The 19,543-nt window shown below is 42.1% G+C and overlaps 1 protein-coding gene across 2 annotated transcripts in view; it reads right to left on the reverse strand.

The window, feature by feature from the left end:
• The window catches only part of plppr2b (phospholipid phosphatase related 2b), a 46,187-nt gene extending 27,121 nt beyond the window's left edge, over positions 1-19,066 (reverse strand). For both annotated transcript variants that reach the window (XM_068727476.1, XM_068727477.1), the window contains exons 1-2: positions 18,983-19,066; positions 14,609-14,719 (exon numbers count right to left, since the gene is read on the reverse strand). In XM_068727476.1, the coding sequence (XP_068583577.1) occupies positions 14,609-14,719 (111 nt within the window). In that variant the 5' untranslated portion in view covers positions 18,983-19,066. The remainder of the gene's footprint in view (positions 1-14,608; positions 14,720-18,982) is intronic.
• Between the last annotated feature and the right edge of the window lie 477 nt (positions 19,067-19,543).

A 19,543-nucleotide genomic window follows, 5' to 3' on the forward strand; every position in this document is an offset into this window, starting at 1 on the left:
TAGTGATGCAGATTTGTAAAAAGTCTGAATTCATATTTGTCAGGTCGGGAGACGACAAGCAAACAACTTTTAAAATGCTTGTTTTCTGAATGAAGTCTGGATCGATTAGTGCTAACATTGTAGCTGCTCCATCAACACTCAAAATCAAGTCACCCAGGCATGAATACGACAGCAACGTCATTATTTACACCAGGGGTCTTCAACGATTTTCAGGCCAAGGACCCCCAAACTGATAGAGAGTAGGGACCCCCTACTATATATATTGTTTAAAATTGTGGTTTGCATTAAACTGGGCCTAGTGCCATGTATAAACATACTTTGTTATTGTGCATTCAATACTAAGCTATTCAAATAATACACAGGTTTATATCTTCATGTTTTTATTTTAAAGGTACAGTGAGTAGGGTGGCCGTGCCACTGCCATTTATAAACATACCTTGTCAACTGATACCAATGCCAATATCAACATTGTCTGTCAATTGCATGATAATCATGCATACAAGCTATTCAAATTGTCATTTTTATTTTAAACATAAATGTGGAAGCCAAAAATGAGTGATGGCCTATTAGTGCCACTGCCATGCATAAACATACCTGTTTTCTTGCATACAATGCTGAACTATTAAAATAATGGACAGATTTTTGGTCGAGTTACAAAACGATCCATTTTCCCTCATAACAATGTCCATGCACTTGGATAGGAGCTGCAGTGTTTTAGCCATGAATATCTTGCAAAAATGATTGCATAAGGATTCGTGGGTGACGTAAATGTTGTTTTTTAATAAAAAAAAAAATTTTTTACAACGGTATCTTCTTTTCAAATAATATTGCAGCGTGCGTCCTTGTGTCTGGGATCTTAGTCAGCTGGGTACTGAATAGGCTCTCGGTCAATCACGGGGAACCTGACAGAGCCAGCATGTAACATGCGGCCTTGTGATTGGCACAGCAGCGATAGGGGCGGGTCCTCCTCTTTGTGTGCAGGAGGCTTGAAGGAACAGGTCCAGGCCAGTGTTGCCAATTTGGTGACTTTCTCGCTAAATCTGGCGACTTTCCGAACCCTCTTGGCGACTTTTTTTGTCAAGAGCTACTAGCGACTTTTTCTGGTGTTTTGACTCTGACATGAAAGCACGTACTGTTCTACAGTTACTGTCGTGAATGAGCAGCGGGCCGTGGGCCGCCCTAAAGCACTCACAGGCTTGCGCTGTAGCCTCGTGCAGCAGTCCTAGCTGCAGTCAGAGCAGAGAGGTGACGCTCTCCGCGTGAATGTGTGCATTTCTGACGGAAAGATAACATATTCTGCCTCCATTTATCAATTCTTTGGATTCATGTTAATGTGTATTTAAAGACATTTAAATTTGTGGAAAAAAAAGTCTAATCAACCAAAAATTTCGTGGACCCCCTGCAGTACCTCCGCGGGCCCCGTAGGGGTCGCGGACCCCTTGTTGAAGACCTCTGGTTTACGCCATTGAAAGTCTATGGTTCATACACATACATTTATACACATAGTTTTGTCCGGTCTCTGTACAAGTATGAGGTAATGAAGAGTTCACAGACAGCTACAATAGTTTTTTCCATTTCTGATTCAACAATGTCAGGACTTCAGTGATGCCAGGAGGAGAATCGCAAAACTGAAATATGGATGGTGGTATGGACATACATTTTGCACATCTGTATCGCGTCATTCCCAACGCCTGGCGCAGATTTGCGTCTATTCTGGTCTTTGCATTGACTTTGCGTGCAACCTTGTCAAGCGAAAAAAAAGTTGCTTTGCATTTGGTGTGAACACTTTTCACATTAAAGTTTTTATTTGACATTTCATCCTCCTTCCCTCCCACATGAGCAAATAACCAACTACCTGCGCACTCTGCAGCCACAGCCAGTTTGTCTAAATATGAATAAAGGTCAAAGCAACTTCAAGTTGATGGTTTCTAATTAGCACATCCTGCACAGGTCACCTTGGAATATTCATCTGCATAATAAATGATTTATAAAGCGTCATCTGCATGTGCAACATTAAACTACTGACAAGCTTAAGCTGCAGGAGGGTCACGACAAGCCGACATCATTCTGTCACATGACTCATCTCCACACAGGCTGTTTATCCAGGGTCATCAGTCACATAGCAGCCATATAGGTGTTTGTAAGTCTGAGAAAGTAGACACCTTTTGAAGTTCACACAAAAACTAATTGCTATGTGCAACTTAATTTCTGCTTTATTGTCCCCGAAAGCCCCCCCCAGATACTGATGATAATAAATGGCATTATAAAGTCCAGCTACTGTATAGGGGATTTTTGAGGGACCACATAGAACTGGTTTTCCACCTTCTTGTGATAAGCCGTTATCCTCAGTCTGTCACCTCCACTTAGAAAATCGTTCCCCTTGTTCGTCCATATGTCCCTGTCTATCTTTTACTTTATTATCACTCACACGTTAAACCTCACATCAACTACCGCCCCTTTTCGAAAATTGTAAGCAAAACTTAATTATTTAGCAGCTTTTTTTTAATCATGTATTTGGAGGAGAATCATCTCAAAGTGGTATGTTAATGTTCTGATGCAAAACAAAATGGTCACACTCGGTCCCTCCACTCAAGACACATTTCCACTTCCAAATCCAACAATTGCCATTTTGCAACTGTGCACAACCACATATCCACCTGATTCACTAATGAGCACTGCCCAGCCTCCCCCACCCAGCACCTCACCTGTATCTCATTCCCTCGTTAGCCACTTCCTTTGTTGCGTCGTCGGCTCATCAGAGTTGTACTGCTGTTTTCGGTCTGCCTGTTAGCTGCCTGTTATTTCGACTCTCTGCCTCTAAGCTACTAACAATAAATTGCTGCACACATCCTGCTGCATCTGGGTCAAACCTCTGTTCACCTGCATTACCCACTGTGACAGGTTTAATTCAGATTTACTCGAAGGGAACTGTCAGCTCAATCCAACTCAGTGATCATTTGGGATATCTGGCTTGCAGACATGGTTTAAGACACTATGGTAACAAATTGACCCAACGAATGGAATTGTTAATTAATAAAAACAGAATTAGAGTTACATCCACAGTGAGACAAGTATTTAAAATTAATGACAAAATACGTAATTTGTCCATGCCCTCTAGAAAAACACATCTGATTGTTTACTGATCTGATGCTCCTATTGGTAGGAAAACATAACTTCTAAAATGTTGGAAAATAAATCAGTTGTAAAATGTTACAACGCTCTGGAACCTCTTGAGCCCTAGCCCTATTTTTAGGCCTCTGCTCGAAAATTGCATACCCATACTCAAATGAGTATATTTCTGCAACTACAAGGTCTATTTTAATACCTTTGCTGTTATAATAAAGGGAACACTTGTGAGATTTGTTCAGATGTGTAAATATCAGTATATATGTCACTGATTAAGAGTAAATGAAGATGGCACACAGCACAAATTGAAAGTTTTCAGATTCGCCAAAAAAACAAAAAGCACTTTCAGGATAATTATTTCTTAAGAATGATGTAGCTGCAGGTTTAAACCTCTCCCAGATCATAGCACAATATGTGAACAGTCTCTCTGCAAATTTTGACTTTGATAAAGTGAAGCACAACAAAATTAGAGAGGTTTTAGTACAGAGATTTCAGGCAAGGTCTCCAAAATTTCATTGCCATTTTAATTTTCTCATGTACTAATCTATATATTTCACTTGTATGTATCACTGATGGTGTTCAATACATTCAAATAGAGCAGTTTTGGCTTTATTTGAAGGCTAGAATCCTCTGTAAGCCCTCTCTGAGTGTCTCAGTTCATTCAAATTATTTCAGATTCCAGCCCTCCTCCTCTGTCTATGGCTGTATCTCAGCCCCCCATTGGTCGAATTTGATCATTGACACCTCCTTCGACGCGTTAGAGCCAATATAATTGATTTAGCCCACGACGGCTAAGATTGACAGCACTGTTAGCCAATCAGAATCAAAAAAGTTTAATTTATTCATGTCCTTGTATATGCAGTACGTGTGTAACAGATGAGATGTGGTACTGTGCTGAGACCACAGGTGATCAGACGCTTGACAGGTGGGGGTTGTCAAGTGGGCAACCTCCATCCTCAACGTTAAGGCAAGCTAAAGACCCACACATTCATTGACTCTGAATACTTACATGTAAGTAGTAAGTAAATAGATGGTCTAAACAAGTGGGAATGACACATCTCTTGCTTACTTAAGACCTCACAGAGAATCAGACACCAACCATGTCCGTCTCCTCTTTGTCTCACTCTTATCTTTTTCTTTTTAAATCAGCGGTACACCAGTCCGACAATATAAAGGCAACAGCTTCTGTCCACACATACGTTTGAAAAAAACGATCTAAAGAAGTATGGTTTTCACATCTAAACAAAAGAACGCTGCAAACGTATAATGAGGTTTCAAAGGCTCATGGATTACAAACTCCCACGCTAACATATACAGCCGTGTAAAACATTCAACTCAAGTGGGAAAAACAAGACACTAATTTTAAATCCTTATGTTTTCTTTGACAAGAACCAGATCGCTCATATCACAGCAAATGTAGAAATGGGTGATTTCGTATGAATCATACAGATTTGGTATTGTCAACTTTTTCAGATTTCAAATCTGAGGTGGTTTCACCGACAAGCGAGGGATTACTCCGTTGTGCAAATAAACCCAATTTAATTTAGCTGCTGAAACCTGTCAGCATACATTTAGCCACCAGAGTTTACAACAGAAGGCAGCTTTAAGACGATGACCTCGTTCTAGCTGACCCAGTAAACTAAACGCACTCATCAGGCCGTGTAATTAAGACTTAATGCTCATACCTCTGCACTTCAAAGGCAGCAAAAGCAAGAGAAAATCAAAGCAACTAATACGGCACTGATGTGACACAAACTATATCGCCCTCATAAGCCCTTTAACCAGAAAAGAGGAAAATAAAATGTGACAATAATAATGTGTAATGGGGAGGGAAATAGACGTGGGCATCGCTGATGTCTCCTGGGGCCAAAACTGTGAGCTCGCACATAAGTGTTGCATGTCCACCCTTGGCCCGTGTGGAGCGGCCAGATGGCAGGAAAGTCAACTGATAAAGTCAAACATGTTTACAGAAGGTGAGAATGTGTGGACGGAGGCCGGTGATGAGATGACAGCACCCTGCTGGGAGACGACGAATGTCACGCTGCTCGGGGTGAACAGGAGACATGCTGCTTCATTTCGCTCTCAAAATGTCCGATGTGTTTTTGAATGAGAACTGACTAAAAGTATGAATGAGTCACAGTCCCTGAGTCCCTGAATCCGCCTTTATTTCTCTCCAAGTGATGAAACATAATATCTGCAGTTCCCATGATCCTTTTGAAATTCATATACATTATTTTTAAGTGCTTGAAGATCCGATCATCACTAAAGCGTGTGTCGTGCGAACAAATGCAACGGTCGCAGTTATATATTTAAGGGGTGTTGATCGATTTACAATGTCAACTCATGCATTGATTTGCATGCATGAAAACATTTCACCTTAAAAGTTGCTGATAGCTGCCCGTAGCCTTTGAGCATCACAGTGAATTAAAGTTTAAAACTAGCCAACTGCTTCTTTTGCTTGGAACAAACATCATTCAAAACTCAAACTGGTTTAAAACAATGCCAGATATGAACTGACGTACTCATCCATAATTACAAAATTTGTTTCTTCATCTCACTAAACAAAGTATGGTATGGTTCCCTGTAAAAAAAGACGGTTGAAAATAAAATGCAACCAATAGTATACAGTATACTGTTGAGATGGGACACTGAATAAATCCGCTTTTCTTTTTCCAGACTGACAAACTATCCAGTTTCATCATTTATAAGCACTGTATAAACATGAAATAAAAAGTGTAACACACTTTAATGTAGCTGTAAACAGATTTTCTGTCATGTATAAGTGTTTATTAATGTAATGTATTTGTCATAAAGACACATTTTTTTTATATGACACCTGTCATGAGCCCACAGGAGGAGTTATAGTTGTTGAAGAACACCTTAATAAACACTTATATGGTACACATAGTTTGTTATAAACCAATACATTTGATATGCCGCTTATGAATGGAGGACTGAAAATAATGTGTTACCAAACATAACTCATAACTATAACATATCTTTTCATTAAACTACATTATTCTATACTTTATTTTACTGAATCTGCTTGCGCTCATTAATCAGCCTCAAATAATTTGACAAATCAAAAAACATATATGAAAATAAGCACATTAGGGTCAGGTTGGTTTTAGACACAGAGTTACAACCCTCACAGTCATCAGCACAAAAAACAAACAAAAAAACTGCTCCCTAAATTAGCATGAGACGAGGCTGCAACACCTCTTTTCCTTTTTCCTGTGATTTGGTTTCCTGATGAGCTCACATAATCACACTCGCTCACGTGATTAGAGCCTCGTGAATGTTTTACAGCAGCTGAGGTTTCATCTCCCTGATTTTCAGCAGATGATTACGAAGCTATTTAGGCAGCAAACACACACAGTCAGAAAGACACAAACCACTGCACATAAAAGAGTGATGGAACAACCCCCCCCCCCACCAAAATAAAAAACCTTGCATATCATTGAATCAACATGGATAACAAGCAAATGAATGGGCTTGACTGCCGCCTGGTGTCACCAGATTGTATTACAACACACTGAGCAAGACAAGTGCAAGATAGATGAGCCGACTGATGGAAGAAAGTGGACGAGCCAGAGGGGGGAGCCATAAAGAGAGGACTGGGAGTGAGAAAGGGGAAGAAGATAAACAGACGGATAAAACAGTTAATGAGACATTAGTATATCACAGATTACGCCGGGGTAGAGCCGGCCGTGCCGCTGGGAAATAAAACCGAGGAAGGCACCAGAGAGGAGAGAAAACAAAAGGGCAGAGGAGGTGAAAGAGAGCAAACGAGGATGTATGAGAGCTTGAAGTGGAGAGAAAGGTAAAATACAAAGAGGGAGCAAGGGAAAGGGAGAGGATCAAAGCAGGCATTCATCTTTAGGGCACCCATGTGCACTCCCCCCCCTTCTCCCTCTCTCTCCTTCCACCTCTTTTGTTTGTGTATTTTATCTTTATCTTAAATTCATCAGCTCTCTTTTTCTCCTTCCGTTATCTGTCAAGAAACATCCTTACCTCAATCATTTTCAAACCACGCTGCCTGTCTCCCCTCCCCTTTACTTGATCCATTTCCCTTCATGTCTCTAAATCGTCCTTGCTGTCAAATCTGATCTCACACACTGTCTCTCTGTATCTACAGCATAGAAATAGAATAGGAGCAGAACGGACATTCTTATTCAAATCAATGTCGCAGGATGGTCAGAGGTGGCCATTTCTATGTTTACAGTTGCCATTGCGACTGTTGTAGCGGATTATGGCAATTTAAGGCATGTTGTGAACTCACTGAGGTGAAGTTTTGCAGTAAAATGAGCAGTAACATTACAGAGCATAGAGAGCCAGAAGCGTAGCACACTCTTGCCAAAACGTCGGAAAGCACATTGCTATCGCCAGATGAGTGACAACTTTGTATGGCTAATTTTCTGTAACTAGTGTAACATTAAAGCATGGTGGAATGAGCTAGCTAGATAAATAGCCATGGATGTAGAAAAGGGAACTGACAGCATCGGAAGCGACTGCCCCCCATTCATTCATTCAAGCAAAAAATTATCAACTTCTGAGTACAAAATTGCTTTCTTCTATCTTCCAACAATCTTCTGCATCCATGGGCCCAAAGAGCAAGCGCACTAGCGTTTCCTTAACCTTAACTAACCTAATGATTTAAACAAGGGCTATTCAAGTGTTCATACTGGGAAGTTGATTCACCTCAAACAAAGTTATCCGTCTCTTTCCCGATGTAAATTTATGGGGAAAAGTCTTTTTGGGTTCCCACGGCATCACATGACGGACCTTGAAGTTGAAATTTCAATGTTTTGCCACTATGTTAAAATTGCATCAAAGTCTAGCACTCTTCCTGGGGGCTTGTAACTTGCGGGCAACTGGCTAGTTAGCTAGCTTGCTAATTCCACCATGCTTTAATGCTACATGAAGATTTGCCACACAGCGGGCTTTTGGCCACTCCCTTGGAGAAGGAAAAGCTACCAAGTTAACTTGCCAGCCATCCATCCACCTCCTGAGATGCAGCACAAAACTGTATGGCCCCATTGTCTGTAGTCACCAGGAGAACTAACAACAATTGCCATTTTCTTTCATACTAGTCCCATGACCACGTGAAATGGTTCAATGTCTGTTCTACTCCCCTTCAATTTCTATAATCTACAGTTTCTGCTTTGCTCCCTTCACCCTTTCTTCCTCCCTTTCACTTCTCCCTCTCTTTGTTGCAGCAACAATCACATAATTCTACAAAATCCCCAGTCCTCAAGCAAACAAACCCCCGCATCTTACAAACGGAAGAATAAAAGCAGATTCAGGCTCACAAAATACAAACAAGTTCCCTGCAGTGCAAGGAACGTTTCACTGCAGAGCTCTCTGCTTACATGTATAAACAAGTATTAACTTGTATTAATTTTCTTCAATAAACTATTATCTGATTTGCGTTGCTATTTTTTTTCCAGAATTAAAGAGGATTGATGTCATTTTAATGTGTTTCTTTAAGCACAGGCAACAAAATAATTTCATTGACAAGTTTGACTTTGATGTAATCTGCCCTTGAGCCAGAAAGGATGCCAATTTTGTAAATGGCGAATCTTGATTTTTGGAAATCCTCTGTTATAATTTATGTGGCTGACAGCAGCGAGAATCAGTCTGCATTTCTGAATCCCATAATTGTAGCTCAAAAAGAAACAAGGGGCAAGACTATATCTTACATAAGCAATTTTATGTTAGAGACTTACTCCAAGATCTTATACCTCTTTTGTCTGATACAATAATTTGGCCACGGTGCTGCAGCCTAGATAGATGGCTACTCTATTCAACATCGGCGGATAATGTGAGTCTATACTGTGATGTATACAGGGTCTCTCACTCCTCCCTTCCTCCTTTCCTCCCTAAAGTGATAACAGGTGGGAAGCAGCCAGCTAACAAGTGTTTCAAACATCCACCCAGAGTGCAGAGAAATCCCAGCGCAGCAGACAGGCGGGCAGGTGCTATTCATGGAGTCTGAGAGATAATGAGGGGGAAACTATGGGGAGAGAATAATGTGAAAATGAGCTGTTACTGTGCCTTTGTGGAGGTGTGTGTGTGTGTGTGTGTGTGTGTGTGTATGTGTGTGTGTGTGTGTGTGTGTGTGTGTTGAAAAGGGAGGGGACACATAACAATAATTTGTGTGAGCATTTTCATATAACGAGCATGAAAACTAACACCAGAGAATTAATCAATGATATATACTAGTCTAAGGTAACGTGTTCAGGGACGTTATGAATTAGTTTCTCTTTGCTGAATCTCTTATGTGGTTTATATATTGCCCATAAAGAGGTTGTCAATCATTAGTTGTACATTAAGAAATGGCTATAAAGGGATGCTGTATGAGAAGTTGAGCTGCTTCTACATCAAGATGTATTTAACAGAAGAATTTGTAAGGCAAATCTGGAGTTAGAATGGAAGGGAGCATATTTGGCATATGGTGCTTAGATACGGTTTGGGTGTGTGTGGGGGGGGGGGGGGTCTTGGTCTTGCCACAAGTAAAGCTGTTTGGAACAAAACATCTTTAGAAAAGAGTAAACACATGCAGCAAATGTGTTGCTCGAAGGTAGAAGATGTTCTGAGGCAGTATCAGACCCAGCAGGGAATTAGGATGAAGTGAGTGCATGCAGAGAGGAAGATGCTCAGTTGTAGGGAACTGTGGATCTGATGTATATAGGATGCTGTTCATTATCAAAGAAACCGATGCTGTGCTGCCTTCACAGCTAAACACCCCCCCCCCCCCCCCCCCCCCCCAAAAGACAGCAAAAGATGCCAGAGGATGTCCATGCTCATACACAGCAACATGTAGCGTATTTACTTTCAACTAGCAAGGTGTTTCCTCAGGTTGCACTGAAAAGCCTGTGATCAGCTACAAGACAGATGAAACACAACAGAAGCTTGGTAATCATTCCTAGAAATTATATATATATATATATATATATATATATATATATATATATATATATATATATATATATATATATACTAATTTTGCTAAATATTTCAGGCAGGAAATGTAATTGCCTTGTTAGATTACATTGAGTGGCAGTGCTTTATCAACTGGAGTAGGGAGATGCTCAAGTTACACTAATTCTACTTTGCACAGACTTTACACAACTGTTTTCACATACAGAACACGGAAGCACTCCCACAAACCTGTAAGCGGACTTTAACATGTGAAATTTGCAGGTTTCCCCTTTAACTAAGAGCCTAAACCAAGTAATTACCAAGTAACAGCATAGGAGTAGAACAGACATTGAACAGACATTGAACGTGGTCATTTGAGTAGCACTAATGAAAATGATGTTTATTGTTATTTGTTCTGATGACAGCACATGTCATTGGGGCCGCAACGTGATGTCGCAGCTCTCCAGGGAGAGAGTGAGCGCAGCTTTGTAGACGGATTGATAGCTAATTAGCTAGTTAGCTTGTCCTTCTCCGGAGAGGCGGGGAATGAGGCGGAGGGACCGTTAGACCAGCACTGCTGTAACTAGCGTAGCATTAAAGCATGGCAGAATCACCAAGCTAGCTAACTTGCTAATTCCATCATGCTCTAATGCTACACTGCGATAGCAATGTTCTTTCCTACGAAGTGAGAAGTCTGTGTGTGTGTGTGTGTGTGTGTGTGTGTGTGTGTGTGTGTGGATGAAGCATTGAGTTGGCAAATTTGCTACTCATTTTAGTTGTTAGTAACAACTAAAGCAAAAGGACAAAATGTTCAACTCAACATTACATATACAGCACTTTACACACAACACATTTGATTGAAAGTGCTTTACACAATAAAATAGAAGAAAAAGTGATGATGAACAATAGTAATATTAACTAATAATAATAATAATGGTGGGGGAGAATTGGATGGTTGGCGGAGAGAATTAAACAACTTGCAAATTAGTAGTATGTAAACTGAAACAGGAACTCATGCATCACATTTTTGCATGACGCAAAAAAAAAGTAATGACGTAAATATTATTGACTAGGCAGAAACTACTGAGCAGGCAAAAACTAGGTCATCTGCAGGGAACCTGGGAAATGAGAGACGCAAGCAGACGTGAACTGAGACCTCAGAGTATCATCAGAGACAGCATTGGCCGCGGACCTAAAACATTATGTTGTCTGATGATCAGCATGTCTGTTTACTTTGCAGAACCCGCTGTGCCACGGGAGTGCGTAGCCAATGAGGCATGAGGAAGGAGCGGAGAGGAGGAAGAGGAGGAGGCATGGCTACTCTGAGCGAGCAGTCGAGACTGAACGGCAGAGCTGGAAAGCCAGGATACATGCTGAAAAGGGCTGGGTGCCATGAATTAGCAGCTACAGTACAGCCACTATAATCACATCTTACCAATGTTACAGCTGATGCCACACCACCACTCACTGGCTGCCAGTTGTACGCTCAGAGAGATCCACTCAAAGAGTCCACTTGTAGTCACTTTGTAAGTCATCTTCAGTACAGTTTTTCACAGCGGGCCAGTCTGGCCTAGATCACACCAACTCACCGCCCTCCTTTCCATCCAGCAGTGTCCAAAGAACGTCAGGGAACAGTTGTATCAAAATTATTTTTTAAAGAGGGTCCCTTTGAAGCGTTGCCTCTGTCAGGCTGCGGACCAGTCCCCTGTGTGGCTTCACAGCACGATGGCAGCAACAGCAGCATGGAGTGAAAAGAAGAGCGAACGATACGGGGAGAGATATATAGAGAGAGGGCGACTTATCTCCTTTCCATTGTGCTGTTTTTATCCTATGCAAGTAAAAATGAAACTGCGTGAAATCCCCCCTCATTTTGTATGGGAACTGATAAGGCCAGCTCTCCAATTTTAATCTAGCAGAAGAAGAAAACGATGACTATGGGAGAGACAGAGGGAAGACGGTAGAAAACATGGAAAGCGGTGACAGAGAGGAGGGAGCGATACAGTAATCAAAGTTAAGAGACGGTAGACGAGCCCTGCGATTAAAGCAGCGATGAACTGACAGCGGGACGTGACCGAGAAAGAGGAAAAGGGCTGTTGCTGTAAATACAAAGCGACAAAAGAAAGAGAGAGCCAGACGGTGAGAGACAAAGAGCTGGATTGTGAACAAAAAGGAGGTGAAGAGAGAAGGAATCGGCGACAAGATCACAAGAGAGGAAGAGGAGTAAGATTGGGCGTTTGAAAAGAAATGGGTAATGAGATGCTAATGTAACAACAAAGGAGCGAGTGCCCTCCGGGGGGAGCTATGCTACAGCACGCTGCTTCACTGTGAACACATTAAGGGGGCGGAATCAAATTTAAAAATGCCCTTTATTAAACTACTGCAATGTACACAGATTCATTCAGGCTCATATATTGTGATAAAAGTCAAATTATATTCACATCGGCCCACCTCTGGTCCTGTTAGGGCAAAATAAAATAAACCCTGGAGAGAGGGGCGATTAAGGTGACAAAGTGGCAAAGAAACCGCTGAAAGCAGAGAGGGCATCAGCTCCTCACAACACCTCCTCCACAGGAGTGTACAGTACATGTTCACGTCACCCTCCAGCGAGTGATACGAGGTGAGCGCAAGGACAAGTGGGGTGAACAGAAATGAGGGGTGGGGGAAATGAAAAGAGCAAAGAAGAGACGATGGAGACCCATGAGAGAGCGTGATGCTAAGGGAGAAAGGAGGTCTTTTTGAGTGGAAGGAGGAGATGAAGCTTTACAAGTAAAGGGGAATAATGGCGAGATCCATGGCGCAAAAGATGTAATTACCCAAAGGAGCAGGAGTGATATGAATGATCAGTGTAAAAAGAGTGACTGGGCAGTACTCAAGAGACCGTCAAAGAGAATACTGGAGGAGGGGAGGAGCGCCCCACTGAAAGACATAAGCCTGGAACTATTAAAGACGCACTATGGAAAAATTAGAAAGCTGGAAAGTCATTATAACAACTCCTCAGGAGGATGCTAATAATGAACCACAGCACAATGAAAGAAAAATAAAAGTAAGCTTAGGGCTGCGCCTAAAACCTGCAGGGGATTGTGGGATATTTGCGCTCTGAAGAGATGCAGCGGTAACAGAGAGGTGTGTGAATGAGTGTATGAGTACAAAAGAAGGAAATTGGGAAGAATGAGGTTGAGGAGAATCCTTCAGGGTGCTATTGCAGGTGCACTAAAGCACAAGCAATTGTGAAAACCTGAATGGGAGCAAGTTTTCACTTGTTGCTGTTTACTTAAGTTTGTGTCAACCGGTGGGGTGGGAAAACGTCCACATGTGTCCTCAGCTCTACTGTTGCAAAACCCGAACTTCTGACTCATCTACTCAACTTTCTATGGCACCGTTTGACTTTTCACCAACCTCAGACTTTAATATCTGAATCCCTACAAGAATGCAACATTACATATTTAGGGTGAATCCAAAAACAAAGATGCCAACCCCCCCCCCCCCCAAAAAAAACCCAAACTGCTTATTCAGCAGTCGTTGCTGTAGCTGAGAGGACCTGCAGGCCTGGAGCGTGTTAGTGGTGGCATGGGCTAATTGGGTTTTCGTTCTTAATTAGGCCAATTAATTAGGAAACGAAGTTGAGGCCATGAGCGCTCCATCAGGTCATTTAGGGATTACAGGGAGAGGGGAAGAGTCGTGGGAAGAGTAGCGGAGAAGAGGAAAGGAATCAAGGAGTTTTATGAGCAAAAAGGTCACTTGAGAAGCGCCTTTGTTGCATGAATACCTCAGCAATAAACCCCCTCGCCCTGCCGCTGAATGTTATCTATACATGATTCATGGAGTGAGGGTAATTACCCATTTGTGACAATTCAATCCAATCAATCACTGCTTTTGGGAGTCAGCGAATTGAAAACGGAGCCGGCTAATTCATGCAATTTCCCGACTGACACACATTGTTGTTAATCTGCCATGAGAAACATGTGAAATGATGGAAGAAAGAAACGTGAATAAAAGAGGAGAAGAAGAGGAGCATTCACAGGCAGAAGTCTGTAAAATGTGCTTTCATGTGTCCATCAGTTTGCTCTGTGTGGCTCCAAGTTCCCAGAGGTTTTCTAAATCCTCCAACGCCAGCACAGTGTACAGCCAACGCTTCATTTCTGCCAACTGTACAACATCAGCACACGGAAGCCTGAGATTTAAGTTAAGGCCGATATGGCAAATATTGCCTTCAGTTGTTATAGGGGCGGCTGTGGCTCAACGGTCACAGTTTTAAACATGTGGTTGATGTTGAAAATTCAAATATAACAACATAAAACTACATGGCTGGCTTTAGTAAAAACAACTTGGTTTGGCTTACAAAAAGTATGTTTGTTATGTTATTTAAATTACAGACTTAATGTGAATTGATGAATGAGAGGCCAAATTGTAAAGCGCTTTGGAAGTAAGAAATGTGCTATATAAATGCAGTCCATTAACTATTGTTGGTGCAGAACTACCAAAAGAAAGGAAAAAAAACACTTTCAATGTTCAGGTCGGGCTCAACAAGCACAACAACAGAATGTGTCCAAACACTCACCTCAACAAAGAGGAAGCAGGGCACGATGTAGGTGCTGGTCTTCTGCTGGCCGATGTCTTCAGGAAGACTCCTCATCGCCCTCCTCTGTGCTGACAGCTGACTGTCAATCATCTGTGGGGGTCAAAGGTCATTGCAAAGCTTTAGTTTACTTTTGTGCAGAGGGAACACTAACTGCTTTTTTTGTTTTTGGCAAAAAGGTCAAATTGCAAATGTTGAACTTGACATCATTAAAATGTATTATCACACAAGCACAAACATAATAAATAAAGATGTGGATCAAAGTCCCTGCTAGGCTTAAGCCAGCGAGGATCATGTGTTCGGTTGTGTGTGTGTGTGTGTGTGTGTGTGTGTGTGTGTGTGTGTGTGTGTATGTGTATACTTGTTTGTCTTTCCGCAGCTAATCTCCAACACTACTGGACCCAGCATCCAATTATTTGTTGTGTCCATTTATGACCGTTGTTGAGGTGAGTTCCAATTTCATTGACTGCTTATACTGCCTGTTGACTCCTCTTAACCAGCCGGTAGGGGCTAGGGTAAAAACAAGCCTCAACTAGTCTGTTGCAGGCCACGTTTGGGCCTTTGTCGTGGCTCAAAACCTGACATCCATAGAAAAGTTGTTGTCCATACTACTAAAAAATAAATGCATTGTTTGCCAACAATGTGAGAGCAGCCCGGGTTACTTTGAGGCGTAGTCCCAAGTCCACCTGTAAACCGTCAGTTTGGCTGTGGATAATAATTAGCTTCACGTTTGGCGAGGAGAGAGACCTGCCTGGCACCTCGATTTAGTCACAACTTTGTGACAACAATGAGTCACTAAAAATTCCAGAAGAGTGTAAATAATACTCTATTTATCTTGGTGCCTGGCTGAGAGTTCATCTTAGGGTTTAAATTAAATCGCAAGAGGAAATAATGTTGAATAATTTCTTTTTTACCTGAGAGTTGAGCGCTGATAGGTTTTTGATCTTTTTGAATGTTTGTCTCAACATATGCTACAAGTTAAAAACACTGCATGTGTGTTGCATTAATGCTGCCGCTTTTGGTGATGCAGGGCAACAGTTGACTGCATGCGATTAAATTTAATGCCAACATTCAGGGCCCATCTCAGACCTGCAATTAACCTCACAACTAAGCAGTGGAGACATGTAACTGAGCACATTTACTTAAGTTGTACATACAGTTTAGATGTACTCTTCTACATCGAAACTACATTTCATAGGGGAAATATTGTACTCTTTACTCTTCTACCTTAATCTGACAGCTGAAGTCACTGTAGTCTTTGCGGATTCAGATTATCAAAACAAAATATAATCAACTAAATTATGATGTACATGGCGCCACCTAGTCAGATGAAACCTCCACAGTAAACAATGCCACGTGTCTAACTACACAAGGTCTATCATTCATAATGAGCACTCTTTACGCCTGGTGCCATCCACCCATAAGCAAACCCGGGACCTTCAACACAGTAGCTCCGTGTTGTCAATTTTACCGATAATCATGTCTGAGCACACAAAGAGAATCTTTTATCGTGTGTCATCAGAGCAAAAACATTATTTTGATCCACACACCTACTTGCACACTTACACGACGCACACAAACTCACTCACCACAGCAGAGATGCCCACAAAGATACATTTTGCAGGATGCATCAAAAAATGCACACACACACACACACACACACACACACACACACACACACACACGCACACACACACACACACAAGTGTAGGTAGGCCATCAAAAGAGTTGGGAGGGGGGAGAGATGAGGTTGAAAGGAGGAGAAGTAGAGTGGAAACAGAGGAGCGATGATCAAAAACAAAAGCCTGACAGAAAGAGATAAGAGAGAGACAAAGTCATGATGCAGACGTTCGGAGACTCTTCAGAAGTGAGGAGGGTGGGGGGTGAAAGCCAGCAGACTCAGCAACGGGAAATAACAGCAATTGGGGGATAACAGGTAGAAGTTGAGGGGGAAAAAAAACAGCTTCAGTCCTCCAAAGTGGGAATAGAAAGAGACAGGGGAGGCGATGGTGGGGAAAGTTAGCGCAGGAAGGCCAGCTCATGAGACGCTCACAGGTTTCTAACATGCAAATGACGGTGCTCATGCCGAATAATGTCAGCTTTCATTTTCATTTCTAGGGACGCCTTATTCAATATCCTCTTTGAATCAAACAGCAAGTGCAGTTTTTCCAAGAACTTTGAAATCGTGATTTTTATCAATCATAAAGCAAGTGCCCTCAGCAGTCTTCGATATCATTTTATTCATTCAAACACCAATTGGTTCTCCCCTCAGATATCGAGCCTATTCCCTCATCTCCTTGACAACAATTATCTCGCTGACTTTATGGCTGAGGGCAAATCTCGGCGGTCTTTGTCAGCCCTTTCTCCAATCAATGGTGGCTTTTGGTGAGAAGGGAGGTAGCCGCTGCACTGGGTTGGAATGCGTCCAGGTCTCCGTCCGTGATACAGAGAAATGTTACAGTTGAGACATGAATCAATGACAGGCAGATTTCAAACGTGAAAAACAGTAAAGCGGGATATATTTCTTACACAAAAACAAAAATCCTCACCATCGTTCGCGATGACGATACAAATTGTATATTTGAACGTGAGCAGGGCAGGAAAAGATTACTATAAAATACTGCTGCAACATATTTAAGGAGCATCACGGTAGATGCATTAATGACGAACGCATTAAAGATGTAATAATCCCAGTAACCCAAATTCAGTCTCTCATGCAGAAGAATTTTATCTAACGGAAAAATGTAGCTACTAGACTTCTGAACCAGCAGCAAGCTGAGATTCAAAGAATTATTCAAACTTGGATATCCTTTAAAAAAAAGTGTATACAAAATGCTACTGAGTACTGCCCCCTCCAATTTAAATATACAGGATTAAAGGGGATTTGATCATCATCATTTCCAATGCTGTCACAGTGCCCACTATCTGAAAGTTACTGTTTCGCGTCGTAGATTTATCATCATGGCCCTCTATTTATATCTTCAGGTGAGACTTGATAGAGTCGTTCAGATACCGATAGCAGTGTCGTAAATTCCTACGATACAGCCTGTAATGCTGGATCCCTGATAATGCTACATTGTGACATCTTCAGGAGGAGGGCTTGTTAACGTTAGCGGTTAGCAGCCGGTGGGCAGCACAGTCCTGCTTGGCTAAATAATGGAGCCAACGTAAGGAGGTTGCATTGAGTTACATTATGATGATGTTCAGTAAAAATGAGTATTGGGCGAAGGTTAATTGTTACGTTATTGTGATGTATTTAAATTAAATCTTGCAAAAATGTTGGTTTTGACGATTTAAAAAATAAATAAATGCAGTTGTAAAAGGAGATGTTTTCACAGCAATATAAAATAGATATTATGAGGGAATCTTTTTTTTGTTTTTTTTAACGCACTGGTATTGGATCGGTATCTGGCAGGAAGAAAATAGTTTTGACTCATCTCTTCTTGTTTATGGCAGCAAATTAAATGTACACACACACACACACACACACACACACACACACACACACACACACACACACACACACACACACACACACAAAGCAGTACAGACTACACTCGCTGTGTTTTAAGTGTGTTAATTATTCATGTTGTGGTTCATATACTTGTTCTTTCCACTATCGCCTGTTTGCCTCCCGGGAAACACTATTCCACTATTATCCCTCTATTCCAATATAAGCACTGCTACAGTCGAACGTCGGCTACAGCACAAAGTGCTTGAAAAGGCATTCATTGATACTAGAGAGAGCGGGTTGTACAAGTTGTGGCAGAAGATAAAGGGATTGCAAATACACACACACACACACACACACACACACACACACACACACACACACACACACACACACACAGGAGGTTGTCTCCCTTTAAGCACCCGTCTTCCAAAGCAGTGAGAAGCAATCAGGCGCAAGGTTGGCATGACTGATTGTCTCTTGTGTTGCTGCCCATGTTATTCACTATGATATGCATCCTTAAGCTCCACACTGGCACCACGGCAACAAAAGACCCACTCACCATCTCGCTGCCGCACACACACACACACACACACACACACACACACACACACACAGATGCATACGCACATTGATATTCACACACCTGTGTGCACAGGCTCATTCACACGCACAAGTGACCGTCATTGCATTACATGTCAACTTGGATGTCGGTCCAACAAGTGGTGCTGCACAGCTGATGCCCGTGAGTGTGTGTGTAACAGAGAGAACGTCTTGCACAGAATTCCTCTTGTGCTGCACCTCAGGGTTCAACAATATGGGTCGTAGTGATGCACAATCACACTCACTGTCTCTCAAAAAGAACCAGATAAGCACAGCAGTAACTGCTTTGTAAGAACTCTCACCTTAAATCTCTGTCTGTTGGAAGCAGTGCTGCTAACGCTGCTGCACAGTGACCGCTGCCTCCGGGTCTCCGTCTCTAGGAGGATTTGCTCCTGCAGCAGATTCCCATTCTCTGATTGCGCTGTGGCTCTGCTTCTTTCTCTTTTCCCCTTTTTGTCTCTTTCAGAGCAAAACCACCTCTCACTTCCGCCACTCCGCCACTGAGAAACCCGTCGGCTCTGAGTGAGAATAGAGAGAGAGAGAGAGAGAGAGAGAGAGAGAGAGAGAGAGAGAGAGAGAGAGAGATTGTCCACTGCCAGGCACCCAGCCTCCAGTCAGCCTAGTCTATATCTGTCTGCACTGTGCTGCTAGGTCGCTAAGCTAAATATGATGATCTTCAACAGCACTTCAAGGCTAATTAGTCAAGTGGAGGGATCCACAGGCTTGGTGAGAGAGGCTTCTCAGCGCGGTTGCCGGTGGATACGAGAAGAGAGTCTGTGCGTGTGCATCTGTACGCCCGTGTGTGAGAGAACGAGAAGGAGAGGCAAATAAGAGGAGGAGGAGAAAACCGAGAGTGGGAAGAG

Source organism: Cebidichthys violaceus, unplaced genomic scaffold (assembly GCF_023349555.1).
Source record: "Cebidichthys violaceus isolate CVI_PGR_0920_01 unplaced genomic scaffold, fCebVio1.0.p SCAF_4, whole genome shotgun sequence".
NCBI lineage: Eukaryota > Metazoa > Chordata > Actinopteri > Perciformes > Stichaeidae > Cebidichthys > Cebidichthys violaceus.